The sequence below is a fragment of the Plectropomus leopardus genome, chromosome 16 (genome assembly GCF_026936395.1).
Source record: "Plectropomus leopardus strain MGB_pleo_1.0 chromosome 16, ASM2693639v1, whole genome shotgun sequence".
In the NCBI taxonomy this organism is placed as follows: domain Eukaryota; kingdom Metazoa; phylum Chordata; class Actinopteri; order Perciformes; family Serranidae; genus Plectropomus; species Plectropomus leopardus.
The window spans coordinates 2,547,627-2,566,261 of record NC_142191.1 but is presented as its reverse complement, the minus strand read 5'-3'; the positions used below and the strand labels follow the sequence as shown (position 1 = coordinate 2,566,261).

The 18,635-nt window shown below is 41.0% G+C and overlaps 1 protein-coding gene across 3 annotated transcripts in view; it reads right to left on the bottom strand.

Moving 5' to 3' along the window:
* LOC121955296 (forkhead box protein N3) overlaps nucleotides 1-18,635 on the bottom strand; it is a 119,605-nt gene that overhangs the window by 19,235 nt on the left and 81,735 nt on the right. For all 3 annotated transcript variants that reach the window (XM_088089350.1, XM_042503177.2, XM_088089351.1), the window contains one exon: nucleotides 9,184-9,335. In XM_088089350.1, coding sequence (XP_087945476.1) covers nucleotides 9,184-9,335 — 152 coding nt within the window. The remainder of the gene's footprint in view (nucleotides 1-9,183; nucleotides 9,336-18,635) is intronic.

The following is an 18,635-nucleotide window of genomic DNA, read 5'->3' as shown; positions in this document are numbered from 1 at the left end:
GTACATAACAGCTTTGGATGGAGAACGGGCTGGGCCAATGTAATGACAGATTTTTACTACATGGTCATTGGCCAAAATAGATAACGAAAACAAAATATTATTGTCATTATTATTATTTATTTATTTTTATTATTATTTTAGGATGACATCAGGCAGGGGAGTACCGATGAAAACTAGCTCCCCCGCTGTTTCAACTCACATGATGGGTTTCAGTGAAGTAAAAAAAAAAAGGGTATTAAATTTAAAAATTCTATTAGTATTTGTATCACTCTAACAGAATTGTAATTTTTTAAATGATTCCCAGTGCTTTTTCTGCAAAGATGTTTTTCTGTTATTCTCTTTTTAATTTTAAATTTTCTAATTAATGAATTTCTAAAAAAAAAAGAGAAAAAGAAAGGAATAATAATAATTTTTATTGTCATTAATAATAATAATTATTATGTCAAATTAACCTACAACTTTTTTATTATGTGTTTTATCTCTTTTTTTAGCAAATATATCACACCCAAAATATGAGTGTAGGGAGGGGGAGAGAGAGAGAGTCTAACTCTACAAAGGCGGGAGTTTAGGTGATCATTGCAGCACTAATGAGGGAGGTAATGACGGCATTCCTCACACTGACGGAGACGTCTTCACTCACACGTGTGCACACGCAGCAAGACAAAGGACACAGCTCTGCTGCGGGATCCATAATTTTAAGAGTGGAGGAGAAAAATGGAGGGAGGGAGAGAGAGGGAGGGAGGGGGGGGGAGAGAGAGAGAGAGGAGAGAGAGGAGAGAGAGGGAGAGAGAGAGAGAGAGAGAGAGAGAGAGAGAGAGAGAGAGAGAGAGAGAGAGAGAGGGAGAGGGAGAGAGGGGAGAGAGAGAGGGAGGGAGGGAGAGAGAGAGAGAGAGAGGGAGGGAGGGAGGGAGAGCTCTTCCAGGTTGAGTGGTCTTCAGCTCTCCATTAGCTCGTCTGACTGCTGCTTTCTCTCTTTCTCTACACAGCTGCCTCCTGCAGCAGCATCCCCTTAAATTTATTTTTCATTTTCTTTAGTTTTTAGTGATAAAACAAGAGAAGTCAACTCCTGACGCACCAAATGTTCTCCACCGTTCAAACGTCACAGGTAACGCCGCCTAAACACCACGTCAGGACAGGTGTGCTGCTGTGTGCAAAGAGTCGGGCACATACAAGATACACACTCAGCACATTACATATAATACTGAATATTAACATACTTTAATATTATTGCTGTGTATCTATTTCATATTTTTACACACTTTGTGCTACTTATTTCTTCTTGCCATAATTCAAATCGTGCACACAACATGAGAGAAAATGTGTGTATTGTTTCTTGCATGAGGCCCGTAGTGTGTCTGCCATCATGCTCATACACACATACTTTTTTTCTGGAACATAATTTTGAATATATATTTCTAATAATCATAAACATAGTTTTCTGAATGTTTTTTTTTCTTTTTTTCAGTTTTCCCCCTTTTTTTTAGATTTTCAAAAAAAATCAAACCAATTTTCTCATATTTTTTATTGGGTTAAATATAAAGGCATCAGAATGGAGCAAAAAAACTGATGTCAATTCAGAAATGGTTAAATAAAAAGAGTACAACCAGGAAAAGTATTAGTGTTATAGATGCACAATATTCGATTTTTCCAATATTTTCTAACACTTTTTGGCTGATAAAAATATCAAGAAGACAAAGCCAAAAATAACAAAAAATTGGTAATTCTCACAAATTAGTGGGTCGTAATCGTGGATACCAACAAAATGAGAAAAAAACTGTTTGTGTATCGTTTCTTGTATGAGACTCATGGTTTGTCTGACAACATGGTCATATGTACACACACACACACACACACACACACACACACACACACACACACACACACACACACACACACACAGAGGACAGAAACACCTGGGGACGCTGTGAAAAAAGCAGCCCACTCGTTCTCACTCATCAGGAGAGTTTCCTTTGTAATGTGAGTCCTGTTTTATGTTCGGCTAAGCTGCTGAATGAGAGGATTTGGACGTCTGCACTTGTGATGTGGCTCTCACCTCGCCAGATGCAGCCGAGAGATGGACTCACACACATGCGGCTGCGCGCACCCACTCACTGTACACACACACACACACACACACACACACACACACACACACACATACATACACACAAGAAAAAAAAAAAAGCAAAAGCAGCAAACGCAAATTTCAGCCCTGAGCCACCTGCTGTTGCCATGGAGAGTTGCCACATTGCGTTGCCACGGCGATAACATATTTTTCCTGCGCTAACAGCCTGTCTGTTTTCCCTACTCCCCCCCACCACCCTCGCCCATCTCATTCTCCCCCCTCTCTCTCCCCATCGCCGTCTCTCTCTCTGAACAAATGGCTTCACAGTGCGACATCACCTGCCTTATACTACATGTGTTGCCATGGCGGCGTTCCCGTTACCAAGGCAACCCTGTGCGTTTAATGTAGTGGGCGAGGGGCTAAACTCGTGGCAGACGCTTGTTCTGCAACACCCCCCCCTCTCCCCACCTCCATCCAATATCTCCTTCCCCTCGTCTTTTTTCCTCCGATGGAGGGGAGAAAAAGACAGAGAGCTCCTCCCCAACCCCCTTGAGACACCCTTTCCTCCTTCCATCCATTCTTTCCTCCTCCTCCTCCTCCTCCTCCTCCTCCTATCCAGATGCTGATGGGGTGTGAAGGAATGCACCATGGAGCTGACCTCCTACCCAGCATGCTCCCTCTCCCTCTCCCTCTCTCCTCCACACACACACACACTCCTGCATGTCAGACACCCATTTAGAAACGCATGCATAGGATACACCCCCCACACACACACACATCTGAACTAACACACACATGCAGATGCAATCACACACGTGGACACACACGCTGAAGCAGGTGGGGGTCGACTCAGAGTGAGTTATTGCCACCAATAAAAAAAAAAGAAAAGAGGTGTGAGCGACAAAGAGACGAGGACAAAGAAGCATCGCAGCTCTCTTCACTCGCTCCACTTCCTCTCCGCGTCTTCTCGCTTGTCTTTTACTCCCGAGTTGTTTCGAACTGCTTGAGACAGTCCTTGACCTTAACATAATAGACACGCCGTGCAAACCATTCACCGTCATTACACTTCATAACATAATATTCTTGAGAGCGAGTGCTCTTGAGAGAAATATTGTGTCGTATTGATTGGACCGACTGCGATACGGGACACGAGGAGAGGAAACTCTTCTTCTTCTGTGTTCGTACACGGACTGTACGTTTCATTTACAGCTTCTATACGAACTTTATACTTTCTACAAATAATAACCTTGACCTTTAAGCATTTTGTGTGTTTAAATCTTTAACGGTGTTGTGGTTTACGGAGCATATATGTTAAACATCAGTTTTACAATCAGCAGCAGCTCTGCACCATCAGCAGCAGCTCTGTACCATCAGCAGCAGCTCTGTGCAATCAGCAGCAGCTCTGTACCATCAGCAGCTGCTCTGTACCATCAGCAGCAGCTCTATGATCAGCAGCAGCTTTGTACCATCAGCAGCAGCTCTGTGATTAGCAGCAGCTCTGTACCATCAGCAGCAGCTCTGTACCATCAGCAGCAGCTCTATGATCAGCAGCAGCTCTTGACCATCAGCAGCAGCTCTGTACCATCAGCAGCAGCTCTGTGATTAGCAGCAGCTCTGTACCATCAGCAGCAGCTCTATGATCAGCAGCAGCTCTGTACCATCAGCAGCAGCTCTGTGCAATCAGCAGCAGTTCTGTACCATCAGCAGCAGCTCTGTACCATCAGCAGCAGCTCTGTGATTAGCAGCAGCTCTATGATCAGCAGCAGCTCTGTACCATCAGCAGCAGCTCTGTGATTAGCAGCAGCTCTGTACCATCAGCAGCAGCTCTGTACCATCAGCAGCAGCTCTATGATCAGCAGCAGCTCTGTACCATCAGCAGCAGCTCTATGATCAGCAGCAGCTCTGTACCATCAGCAGCAGCTCTGTGATTAGCAGCAGCTCTGTACCATCAGCAGCAGCTCTATGATCAGCAGCAGCTCTGTACCATCAGCAGCAGCTCTGTACCATCAGCAGCAGCTCTGTGATTAGCAGCAGCTCTGTGCCATAAGCAGCAGCTCTGTACCATCAGCAGCAGCTCTGTACCATCAGCAGCAGCTCTGTACCATCAGCAGCAGCTCTGTACCATCAGCAGCAGCTCCGTGTGACTGAGGAGGTTTAAGAACCATACAAGTGGTTTTCATGTTGTAGTCCATTAGCAACCAGTTGTGCGTGCTGTACATGCTGCGTGTGCTTCACGTCGCTCCTGGCCAATTTCTGCAGCACATCATAAATTCTTAAATTGATTTCCATTTGACTTTCCAGGCAGCCGCAGCTTTCCATTCATTTTAGGAGTGATATGTTTTCAGTAAACTGAACATCTGTGTGCCACTTTCTGTCAGAGGAAAAATCTTAAAGGAAAACTTCACTCCCCAAAATGTCTATTTTTATATCAGTTACTCACCCCGTGTTACTTTGAGTTTGCCTTGTTTGTGTCTGCAGTGAACAAACAGTCCAAAAACTGAGAAAAGTCTGATGAATTGAGGTCAAAGGTGAGCATTTTTAACAAAAGCTAAACTACATAAAAACAAACTCTCAACAAACTCTCAGTAAACCCGTGCAGTTTAATCCAAGTCTCACTCATCAGTCGTGCGCTCAGTGCTTCAGAAACATGCATTTTCAGAAATAACTGAAAGCCAAACTTTACTGACAAAAAACGTTATTTTACGTCACTGAACTCAGGAGCTGCTGGTCTACAGCTGCCTCCGTCTGTGAGTTTGGGCAGTTCACGGACCCTTTTGAAGTCGCTGCATTTATTATTAATTCACAAAAAATACTGCCTTTTTTGAGGGGCTTAAGATGTTCAGAAAGACACAAAACTTTGCACTCCCATCAGAACTGGTGAAAAATTGAATTTTTTTATGGGCTTGGTACTTGGTAGTAAAGAAACAGTTTGGTAGTGCTTCTGTGTGTTTCACCTAGATTTACCAAAACTAGGAGGTTTATCCCAAGTCTTAAAAAAAAACAAAATATGTTACAGAAAAAAGACTCTATTTTTAGCATTTATTTAGGGTCATTTTCTTGTTTCTTTTATTCATTTATTTACTTTTTTCCTTTGTGGTTATCTTCAGGTGATTTTAGTGTTTTTGTTTTGTAACTGGACAGCCTGATGTGGAGGATTTATGTCCTTCACCTTAAAATGTTTCATAAAACTTAAAAATGTTTGTCCAGGGAAAAAAAGCATCTCAAAATGTGACCTTGGACTTTGGGAAACTGTGATGTGCATTTTCAGTTTCAACTATGACTTTTTATAAAACAAACAACGAATTAAGAACATAACTGTCAGATGAAGTGCTGACTGAAATAATTGTTGTTAATTGATAGGACAGCACGGGTGTGAAAGGGGGAGAGAGGGGGGATGACATGCAGCAAAGGGCCGAAGCTGGAATCGAACCCGCTGCGGCGAGGACACAGCCTCTAAAGATGGGGCGTCCACTTATCCACTGAGTCACAGGTGCCCCAGGTATTATATTCTTGTTTTTTTTGTTTGTAGTTGGATTTATGTCCTGTACCAGAATTTTTAAAATAAATTGTAATAACTTTAACAATATCTTATGACCTTGGACTCTGAGAAATATTCTATTTTACAAAATTTTATGGACCCAACAATGAATTCAGAACATAACTGTCAGATTAAATGATAATTGTTAGTTGCAGCCCTAAACTGCCAGAAAAGTAAGATCTCACACACACACACACACACACACACACACACACACACACACACACACACACACACACACACACACACACACACACACACACACACAGAGCTCTCCAGGAGCTGCATCACGAGAAATGGTCTCTCCTCACTTTCTCCCTCGTTTCCTGCTGTGTGTCACAATGCAAATGAACTCCCCCCCCTCCCCTCCTCCTCCTCCTCCTCTCTTCCTCACTTCACCCCGCCTCCCCCCTCCCCCCCTCCCCATGTTCCGAATCCGGCCTCCAATTTGTTCCCCTTCCCCATACCTCATTGTTCAAAATGACACTTTTACATTTTATGGTGAACCAATTATTCTGTCTTACACAGTCCGCTGGCTCTGCAAGCCAACCTGCCCGGATCAACTGGGGAGCGGTGGTGGTGGTGGTGGTGGTGGTGGTGGTATGCAGAGAGAGAGAGGGAAAGAAAGAAAGAAAGAAAGAAAGAAAGAAAGAAGGAAGGAAAAACCGACTAATGGTAGCTCTCGCTGACATATCCACAGGGATGGGCAGCGGAGCCGGAAACTGAGAGGTTAGTGGAGGGAGAGGTCAGGAGAGGAGAAACAACACAGGTGTGTGTGTGTGTGTGTGTGTGTGTGTGTGTGTGAGGGGTCGAGAATGAAGTGAATGTAGACAAAAGAGGGTTTAATTGAATGATAAAGTGTCGAAGAGAGAGAGAGAGAGAGTGAAAAGAGCGGAGGGAGAGAAGGAATAAATCACAGCAGGGATAAATAAAGAAGACGGAGCGCCGGGTGCCCCGCGAGTCGTAATGTACGCCCGAGGACGAGCGGGGAGGGTGCGAGGGACATTAAACCAGGAGACAAGAGAGACGAGAGGAGCGGAACGGAGGAGGCAAAACAGGGGGGTGGACAGGATGTGGTGGGGGGAGAGAAAGAAAGAGAGAGAGTGTTTTTACCTGCGATGTGCCTGAGGGGGGAGGAGAGAGGAGGAGGGGGGAGGAGAGAGGAGGAGGGGGGAGGAGAGAGGAGGAGGGATGGAAGTGTTGCTGCATGAAAACAGCGTGCAAAAAGATTTAAGGAGCGGACGGGGCGGGTCAGCTATATAACGCCTGGGGCCAGGTGGGAGGAGAGAGAGCGACAGATGGAAGGAGAGAGAGAGGAGGAGAGGAGGAGAGGAGGAGAGGAGGAGAGGAGGAGGAGTACGCTCTGTTTGCCTTAAAGCTGCAACTCCAGATTTTTTTTAATTTATGTTTTGATCATTTATTCTGTGAGGGAAAAATAAATCAGACAGTAGTGGAAAAAAAGCTTGTTTTAATCTCTCAACGCCGGAGTTTTTAGTCCAAAATAATCAGCCTAAAACCCAAAGATGTTTAATCTAGATTGATATATGCGACTGGATTTCTTAATTTGATACAATTCTGATTCAGAAAGTCTCATTTGAAGTGAATTAATTAAATTCTCTTACATCTGAAAAATATCCTGCACCACAAGGCCTGGATTTCCTTTATTTTCTGCTTTTTTGTTCTTCTTTGTTTGTTTTAGAGTTTTACTTTTTTTGTGCTCATTATTTATTCATTTATTTATTTATTTTTGTAGTAATTTTTGCTCATTTTTGGGCCATGTCTTATTAACCTGGTGTTATCTTCTCCCCGTGTTTTTGAAAGAAATTAAACTAAGCTGCTCGGGTTTTAAAGGGTTAAAGCAACGACTGCAAACTATTCTTTGGATTTATGTTTGATAATTTAGTCTGTGAGGGAAATATAAATCAGGCAGAAGTGAAAAAATGCTTGTTGCAATTTCTCTACATCTGAGGTGACGCCTTGGAATTAATTTTTGTGTGAAAAACAGCAGAAACCCGAAGATATTTAACCCTTTAGGGCCCCCTTTAATATTACAAAAATATGATATGATTTTCTACTTTCATTGAGTTTATTTTTAAATCAACATCAGTCCCAATAATAATTATTGTCATGATGCCAATGTTTTAAGATTAAAAAAAACTAAATCTTGCCAAATTTTGGCAAAATGTAATACATGGGAGACATGAAATAACACTATTTTAAGCTCAGAGTGGTTACTTTTCCTGATATGATGTGTTCAAAAACTGTCGGAATTATAAAAATTCAATGATAATTTCAATTTTTACAGTTTTGGACTTTGATAAATTGTGTAATTTTGGCTTTTTTTTTAAGGGAAAAAATTCCAAATCACAACTTGGTTGTGGGGTCTGAAATCAAAGTTTCAGTTAAATCAGGAAAATAATCCAGTCAAAGCTCATGAGGTGACAGATATGTCACTTTTTTAACCCTAAAACCATAATTTTTAATGTAGACACACAGAAGCAGTGCTCATAAGACACAGCAACACAGTCACAGCACCCGAAACTTTGTCAGGGTGCACAGCACGCCATGTCACAGGGAACCACCAATCACAGCTCGAGTTTCTCACTGAAGTGCAGGACTTCTTAAAACTGATAAAGTGTCGGTTATCTCATACTATGAACCCGCAAATTTATTGTTTCGATGAGACCTCAAAAGCGAGAGCGACGTCTTTGCAGAAAGCGAGCGTTCCCGAGCACTTGTTTTGTTTGTTTGCTTGTTTTTAGGTGCGACGGCTTCGCACTGAGATAAACAAACTTCAACTTACGGAGCGCTGCAAGGTCATGTGACAAAAAAACAACCAATCACAGCTGCCAGATATCTCAGAGTTCAGTCTGTGATAAAGATACAGAGGGAGTCGATGATTTCGGTGCCGGGCTGAACAGAGTTTAATATCTGCCCCGCAGGTAATATTTCAGGTCTAAAACACACTTAAAAGTAGAGCTCAACCGATTTTTGAGACCGATACACAGTTTTTAGTGGAAAAATAATTACCATTATAGTGAATTTTTGAGCTGTAATGAGAAAAAAGAGAATTTCTATGTGGATTGTGTGCTGATTTTGCACCGATTTAACTATGCAAAAGTACTCAGCTTTCTTAATAATTCAAATAAATACACATCAGTACTGTTTGGTCTTTGCTGGCAATTTAAATACAGAATAAATACAATAAAATAAATAGCTAAATAAACATCAGTACTGTTCAGTATCAGTCTGCTGAACAAGTTTTCTGCATTATATGGTCTGTAAAAGAGTAAAAGAAGTTTTCTTATCGGCGCATATCGGAAAAACTATATGCCGATGCCGATATGCTACGATATGTCCGTGTAAGGCTGATATCGGACGATAATGTCGGCTGACTGAACAATCAGTTGGGCTCTACTTAATCAGCTCAGAGTAAGTAGCGCTGGTTATGGTCGCTTAGCAACATCAAACACAAGCTGCCTCCACGTCCTGAATGGTGGCAGAGCGGACAGCAGCCGGCCTAATGTTTGAGCCCTCGCTCATCAATCGATCGATCAATCACTGCTCGAATGGGTCTTACCTGTGGTGAAATGTCTGAGGCAGGGTGGGAGGAGAGGTGGAGGGCGTGGCCAGGCTGGGCGAGTAGGGATGGTACGGTGTCTTCTTGAGCGCCTGGATCAGGTTGTGCCTGTACTCGGGATCTATGGACCACAGGGAGCCTTTGCCTATGCTCTGAAAGACAGAGGAGAGCGACGTTACCGGGGGAGACGCTCAGAGCGCATCACACACACACACACACACACACACACACACACACACACACACACACACAACCACACACACACACACACACACACACACACACACACACACACACACACACACACACACACACACACACACACAGACAGGAGCCAAACACACACACACAAGCTCAAAGTCCAGACCGTTATTTACCAAAGCACCTGTACACACAGCCGCCAAACACTCGGAGCAATGAGAATTCATACAGTGTTCCTACAGCTCACAGCCAGCCGACTTAAGACTTTTTCAGACTTTTTTAATGCCACTCAGAATAAAGAGTAAGACTGATTTCACTATAAACTAAACTGGGGAAAAAAAACCTTGACACCAAGGACTTTGGGTTAGGGAGATTTTTTATAACTATAAATATTAAATATTAAAAAAATAATAGAAATCATGACCTTTGGGTGACAGCAATGCATGTGACATTCTGTGAATTTTTCTTTCTTTTTTTTATAAAGTTACCTATTATTTTGAGATTTAACAACGCAATGCAATGCAATAAAGACTTTTTAATGCCAAAGACTGATTTCACTATAACCAGACTGGGGAAGAAAAAAACAAAAAAAACGAAAAACAAAATCCTGACCACAATTAATTATGGTTAGGGAGAATTTTTTCTCTAAATATTTAATATAAAACATGATTTTTGGGTGACAGCAATGCAAGAGGTATTCTGTGAATTTTTTTCTTTATTTTTAAAAGTTACTTAGATTTAAAAATGCAATGTCAGAAAAAAATCACAAAATCATAGTTTTTTTTAGCACTTTTATGACTTATGAAAAACTAATGTAAGACATTTTCAGACTCATTAAGGCCTTATTTTTGGATTTATTAATTTAGTGCCTTTTAGGACTTTTTTAGGATCCGCGGGGGGCCTGAAACTCGTCCTACATCAATATTTCCAAACCTCTGCCTCCGCTCGGAAAGAAATCTGGAGGCTTTTTCTCTGATTAAGACACAGGGAAACTCTTTAACTTTTTCCACTCCAGAGGCGATGATGGTGTGTATTTTTAGATCAAAGCTGCTTCCCTCTCACCTAATGAAGCTGTCGGCTCCCAATCGGAGTGAAGCCAGCCTATAGATTATGGAGGAGAGGAGGGATCTCAGACGGGCCGCCGCGAAAAAATACGCTCCTCGTCTCTATCTCGCTCAGCCCCTCTGCACGCTTTCATCTGCCTTGTCATCTGAACGTGGCGAAATCTGGAGTTTGTGTTCGGCAGAGAGCGATAATGGCAGGAGGAGGGGGAGAGAGAGCGGGGTAAATATAAAATTAAAGCCGTCCTGCCTCGTGTTCGGCTCGCTTTGTAGTGCTCTGTGATGTGATGCAGGTACAGGCTGCAGGGAGGGGAGATGTCATGACTGCGGGCTCTGATTTCTGCAAATACTGCGAGGAATCTGTTGAGAGGGAAATGTCAGAGACGCCAGAGCCGTGGGCATTAATTGGAGAGAGACTCTAAAACCTGAGGAGCGTTTTGTTAGAAGAAGATGAGAAATAAACTCCTGACTGCTTCTTTACGTCAGTGGATCACTCAGATACTCTTTACTTGTACAAATTTAACTACATTTTTATCTTAATGTGTTTTTTCTATTGTACATACTGCATCTTTATATTGTACTTTAATCAATTTATTATTATTTAATTAATTAATTATCATGTGTTTCAGTTCACATGATAGGTGTCGAATGAAGTAAATAAAAAAGGTATTACATAAAGTACTCTATTAGTATTTGTATCACTTTAGGGGTACTAGTATTGTAATTTTTAAAAATAATTCCAGGTACTATTTCTGAAAATTTTTTAGCTGTTTTTCCAGTAAATTATTCAATAATTAATGAGGGAAAAAAAAGCCAAAGTACCTCAATTAAAAAAAACATAAAAATAAAAATAATAATAATTAAGAATAATAATAACAACAATTATTATTATTATATCGAGTTTTGCAGAATTAAGTTTTCGATGCTTGTCATCAGTATCATATTAATCATTCTGTGACCACCATGACTGACTGTGCTGCCTCTGCTTCACTTCTAATAAATATACTGAAAAAAAAGCACAAAGGTGTCATTTTAGGAGTAAAAAAAGGTCAGAAATTCAGAAAGTTCAGAAGTTATTGCTACTTCCAGTTTAGTGTCAGAGCAACATTTAGGAGCAGCTCCTTAGTGATCACGTTATCGATCAGGCGTGTGCTGAGGAGCCGAACCGAGACCACCAAAAGATTTCACCTGAAAAAAACAACCCTGATGTTTTCTCACTTATATCTTATTCTGCAAAAACCTTTCATAGTAATAATTATTCTAATTTTGTGTGAAATCTTTAATATGCCCTGAAGCAAATTATCTTTAATATCTCTGAAATTTAAATAAGGATGAAAAAAAAGGTTTGCACATGTAAGGAATTTAAAAAAAAAGGATTTGAAACATTTTGTCAAAAGTCTCGTTTGTCTCCCGATGTGGACGCCCGGTGAATCGGTGCGAATCGGTGCCAGCGCTCGCGCCGCTCTCTGACCTTGTCACAACGCGAGAAGCTAATAGGATGTGTGTGCACCGTTGATTTGTGTCCCCCCCGTCTGGATCTTTGCATTAGTATGTGAGCCGTGTTGAACGTGCGCCATATGTGCCGTGTTTTGCTGAGTGTGTGTGTGTGTGAACGGGGGTGAGTGTGTGTATGGCAAGTTCCCTAGGGAGTGTGATATTACCCAGCGTGGTGTGCTCCTGGGAGTGCTTCTATTACTGCCAGCAACGCCTCTCCTGGAGAGCATGATATTACACACACATACACTCGCTCCCACAGAGGTGACCCCCACTGGGCCAAATTTCCCCTCGCACCTCCAGCCCGCCAGCCGTTTGTGTGTGTGTATATATCTATATGTGTGTGTGTGTGTGTGTGTGTGTGTGGACTGTCTGCTGGCTTGCCAGCCGATTAAATCGATGCTCTCTACAGAATCTCTATCTGCCAGGGCTCCGCTTCTCACAGCCAATCAAAACGCTCAATCTGTAGACCCCCTGGTCAGTAGGCCAATCACAGGGCGCCGCTCAAAGGAAGGGTCTGTCACCTGAGTTATAGCGGTCGCCTTGGCAACAGGCATCATCTGGGCTTGGAAGCGAGAAGAGGTGAAATGGACTTTTTTTTCATTTTCTGACAAATTCACAAAGTTGAAGACAAAAAAAAAATAAAAATCACAAAAACTATCTGAGGTCAGAGATTAGTTTCCAGTTCTCAGCTTCGATACAGTGTGACACAGATTTCAACTAGGTGTCCACAGATTTTCGGCCAATTATCTGTATCTGCATTTTGTTTTAATGATCGGCAATAAAATGAATGAATTAAAAAGTGCAAAGAAAGTGTCAGCATGTGAGTGCCACAGGGAGCTTTTTTAACATCAAACATTACTTTATGCTAACATTAACGCAAGAGGCATTTGTTAAATTGTTTTTTTCCTTTTACTTGGTGATCTGGGGATAAAACGGTTAAATAAAAATCCTGCTCCCCATGTCATAGGATTTTGGGAGACTTTGAGAGATTGAATTAAGACATATTAACACCAATTTAGGTTTTTAGATTAATAATTTCAATAGTTTTCAGGACGTTTTAAGATTCAGTGACACAGTGACCTTTGACTTTTGACCATTAAAATCTAACCAGCTCATCTTTACACCCAGGTGGATATTTGTGCTAAATTTGAAGAAAGTCCCTCAAGGCGTCCACGAGAACGGGCCAGACAAACGGAGAACCTAAAACCATAAAAATGGGACGCCTCCTGAACCTCGGCGCGCTCTGGACTTTCACCTGAAACCGTGATCTCCGTTTAAACGTTACTCTCTGCCGCCCCTCTGATCCCATCTGCTCCCTCTGCTCTGACTCGAGCGCTGCTCTCTGGATGATGTGTTTATTTGTGTTACATCTGTGTGCTGGAAAATAGTCACATCATCACTGTAGTGTTTGCAGCTAAAGAGCAGGATTACACAACAAATAATCCAAACCCCGACTCCTGCTTTAAGAAACATCTCATGCAGCATGAAGCCGGCGCTGCGTTAGAGTTTAAACTGCAAGTTTAAGCAATATTACACTTTAAAGAAACTGATTTAATTAGATGTATCTGTGTCACTACAGCAGTTTGTAGTAGTTGTGATTCAGACAGCGGCAGGTTTTATTCGCCTCGCTGTTATAAAACCGCCGTGAGTAATGTACAGATTATTTTCATGATGGAGAAAACATACACACTGTGACTCGTCCCGGACACGTCACGGTGTGAGTGAGAAAAGGGAAGACGGAGGAGACAAAGGCAGAGAGACAGGGAGAGATGATTGTGTGTTGCCAACATCTGTTTCCTGTGTTATATAAGCTGTGGGGGCTGGTCTCTGCTGGAAATGGGAGATATTAAAAAGTCCTGCTGCCGCTGACCCCGCTCGTAACACCACACTACTGCTACCGCATTCCTATCTGCACCATTATCGGCTCACACATACGGTCACATATCACACATGAACTGTGTTATCAAAATACGGCAGGACGGTTCATTAAACGCAGCTGAATGCACAAAAATACAGCAATACAGCAAGAGAACTTTATCATTTAAACTATTCAAACATGTTTATTTCATTAAAAAGAAAACGTACTCATATACTTTAATGGGTTTAAAGGAATAGTTTGACATTTTGGGATTATTCTTCACTTTCTTGCAGAGAGTTAGATGAGAATAGAGACGCTCTCGTGTCTAAATATGAAGCTACAGCCAGTTAGATTAGATTAGTGTGAATATAAAGTTTATTTCTGCCTGTGAGATAAAAAAAAAAAAAAATTGTGATAAGCAACTTGGTGAAAAACTTTCTCAAAATAATGAGGGTTTTTTTTAAAGAAAAAACAAAGAAACTTAATTATCTCAAAATAATAAGAAACTTTATCAAAATAATGGCTTGTATTGAAAGAATGAGTTAATATCTCAAAATAATGACATAATAGCTAAAACAAAAAGTGACTTGCTTATCTCATAATAATGACTTAGGATCTTAAAATAAACTAAAACCTTCTAAAAACACTGACGTAACATCTCAAAATAATGGCGTAGTATCTCAAAAATAACATTTTTTAAAAGTAACTTGTCTCAAATAATGAGAAACTGTCTTAAGATATTGACTTAATAATAATAATAACTTTATTTATATGGCACCTTTAAAAACATCTGTTTACAAAGTGCTTTGACAGACAAAGCAAAAGACTTAACATCTCAACATAATGAGAAACTTTAAAATATTGAATTAATATCTTAAAATAATGACTTAGTTTCTCAAAATCAGAATATTTTCAAAACAACCTACCTTGAAAAAATGATATTTTAGTACCTCAAAATAATGAGAATTTATTTAAAGTAATGACATAATATCTAAAAATATAAAACACTATGCTGACTCAAATTTTTGAGAAAGTTCCACATTATTTTGAGATACAAAGTCACTGTTTTTATTATCACTTATTTTAATCATTTCATTATTGTTTTCATCACACTTCCATACGTGAAGACTGAAACAGGGAAAGTGTTGTGCCCGGCTCTGTTCAAAGGAAACAAAATCTGCCTTCCAGCGTCTCTAAAGCTCACTAATCAACACATTATATTTGTTTGTTTAATGTAAACAAAAACAGCTAAATGTAAAAATGATGGGTTTTGGTTTTATGTGGGTTTACTCCTCTTTTTAAACAAATGTAAGTTGTTGTTTTTACGCTGTATATCGATCAAACAGAGCCTGAAAGGTGCACATCTAATCGATGTCGATGATATTTCAATCTAACTTTCAGCAAAACAGCACATTTCCCAAAATGTCAAACTGTCTCTTTAAGGCTGACAAAATTCTAAATTTTAATAACTGTCAACAAAACTCATAAACAGACCAAAACACTGAATAAATGCCACAGTACTAACAAGTTTGAGAGCCTAAAGCCTGATATATCTTCTGCCTCTGAGCCACAGAGCTCCACTGTCGTCCAAAAACGGTTAAAAACACATCAACGAGACACATACTGACATGCCGCTTTTCAAATCGAGCACAACCACTGTAGTTTATTTTGACTCAGTCACACAAACACCATCCTGCTGCTGTAAATACTCACTGGAGCACCACACGTGTATTCATCCACAGCTGAAAATAGTCCCCAAACAAATTCACACTTTCCTCCCGTCTGAGTGATGTTTACTAAAAACTACACTGCAGCTGTTTCGGTAAATGAAACTTTATATTTATATCCTTATTTTTAAATAGACTCACAACCTCAGCAGGAACCAGTTGACCTGAAGAAATATTTCACTGTTGGAAAGATGATCTTTTAACCAAACTGGGCTGTCTCTGCAGCAGAAAGATGCAAATACTAAAAAAAAAATTGTGCTACACGACCAGAGAAGACTGAGAAGAAGGATGCTTTTGCTGAAGAGGAAAACCTACAACTACCAGAATGCACTGCGCTGCACCTGACCAATAAACGCTGGGTTTCCAGCTTCTTCCCACAGTCCAGAGACATGCGGGTTAACGGGTGACTGGTGTCTGTCGGTGGGAATGAGAGCGTGACAGGTCGTCTGTCTCTATGTGTCAGTCCTGTGACAGTCTGGAGACATGTCCAGGGTCCAGCCCCTCTGCGACCCTTACCGGGACAAACGGTTACAGACGACGAATGAATGAATGAGCTACTGTCAGATCACAGATTTCGATACACTACACTCTAATTACATTTAATAAAACACAATCATAAGGAAGTTAAATAAAGATCTTTTAAAATGAAATTTAGGCCACATTTATATGGAAACGATTTCTGGAGAAAACGGCAACCTTTAGCCCGTTTTGGAGGTTCATTTACACGGCACCGGCGTTTTGTGTGCCTGGAAACGGTAAAGATTTCGAAATGGGTTCCTGAGTACAAACTTTTGAGAACGCCACAGTTTTCGTTGTCTTGTAAACTGGCAATACGGAGTTTCCTCTGACAACCGGGACTTTTTGCACATGCGCATTACAGTCTCAGTCGATAGCGCGAGTAGGTGGACAACAACAATGGTGGACTCCCGAACGCTGTTTGCGCCGCTCACCCTCCTTAATTTAACGGCGCTACTGCAGCAAAGTGTAGATTTACCGCACCATCACTTTGATCAGCGGAGACGCATCACTCACATGTACCAACTACTAAGTCCACCTTTATGCCGACGAAAGTACAAATACACACACACAAATGTTCGTGCGTTAGCCTTCTTTGTATGTTTACATCTCACCGCTCTGTAGAAGGAAGTGTGTGTGTGCGCATGTGCGTTCTGTTTCATGCATACTACAGTGTTTTTTGTCGTTTTTGCGGATCTGTGTGCACAGCGTTTGCTTTCAAAATAATATTTTAAGTCACACTGGTGCTCTGAGGTCCCAAAATGTGACTAAATGGTCAGAGTCTGCAGCTCTGCAAAAGCCCTGGTTTTTGTGTGTGTGCGTGAGAGAGCTATATAAAAGAGCGAGAGAACGAGAACGCCAGTGACTTATAAACACAAGATGATAACTTACACTCCTAATTTTGCCTAATTTCATGACTTTTCCAGGTTTCCCATGACCACGGGAACACCGACTGCAGCAAACACCACTCACCACTTTACAGCTTTAATAGTTTCATCATAATCAACAGTGGCATCAGAATACCGTAAAGTCCCGTTTATAAAGTTCATATCGACTTTTACAAGACGAGGAAGTAAATATTGTTTTCAGGGATTAAAAATGACGTATCATGCAGAGAGAGCACAGATCCGCCGCTGTCCGTGCAGAGAAACATGCGTAAGAGGCTTTGTTGTCCTGAGCACTTTCATGTGCAATATGACTTAACCTAAACGACCGATCTGAAGTATTACGGCCGCATATCATTTCATGATGGACATCAGCGTAAAAGCATCAACCCTGGCTGCGTTTAAGCCGTATTAACGCAGTGATACACGGATCCTTTTTACTTACTGTGCAGCTGCAGATAAACAGAGGATTAATGATATAGAAAAATGCAGGAGGAAGTACAGCGCAGACCAGATCCGTGTTTGAACACCAATTAAGATATTCAGTACAGTCGAGCAAAAACAATATGAGGCCTGTTGTTCAGAAATGAAGCTGAAGCGTGACTGTAATACGCACTCAGAGAGAATTACAGCAGAGGATGCAAATGCTCCAACAGCGAGAGGAGCTTTTGAAGAGGAGAGAGGCAGAAAAGAGGGAGAAGACGCAGAAGAAGAAGAGGAGGGGGGTATTTTCTTCTGATCAAGTTGTTTGATACGAGCCATTTCTGTTCTCGCTGAAGGCCGTTTGACAACAAAGTCACGGCGGGACAAAGACGCCCCGTCGGGTGTGAAAGTTACCCGTCCGTTGGACAACAGCATTATTTTGTCTCTATGTAGATAAACGGAGCAGAGTAATCCTCTACAGGTGTCACGAACTGACCTGTTTCCCATGTGGGTCTAAATTAACCCTTTAAAACCTGGGTAAGTTCAGACCCTTTGAAACCAGACCACATTGGTTTGATTTCTTTCTAATACATGGAGAAAAAGGCGATGACCAACTTGGCAAGAAATGTCCAACAAATTGTTTAAAAGCTTTTTTCTTTCTTTTTTGCTCCTTTTGACATAATTTTCGTATTTTAATTTTTTCTTTTGTTAATTTTTGGGCCGTGTGTTGTTAAGTTACTCGCTGCCTTCTCCCCAAGTTTCTGGAAGAAATCCAACCGAATTCCTCAGGTTTCAAAGGGTTACGTAAAGTTTGTGCCTGTTTGCATTCAGACATTTCAGTCTTTTGTGTTAGATTTACTATCCAATCACGGATATAAAACAGAAGTATTACTACATATACATATAAGTAAGTACTGAATGTCTGTACAATCAGCACAGTTTACAGAGGTTTAATCTGCTTTTACAATAAATGAGACAGATGCAAAGTCACACTGATTTTGGCTTTTGAGCACCAAAATCTTTCCTGAAATTCACTCAAAATTGGAGATATTGCGTTCACGAAAATGAGACGGATGCAAGGTCACACCGACGTATGAAAACCCAAAATCTTATCAGTTCATTGTTGAGTCAAAATGAATGTTCATGCCAAAAAAAAAAAAAAAAAATTCCTCAGGCTGCTTTTGAGATATAGCGTTCACAAAATGAGACATACAAGGTCACAATGACCTTGACCTTTAACCACCAAAATCTAATCAGTTCATAGTTGAGACCAAGTGGATGTTTA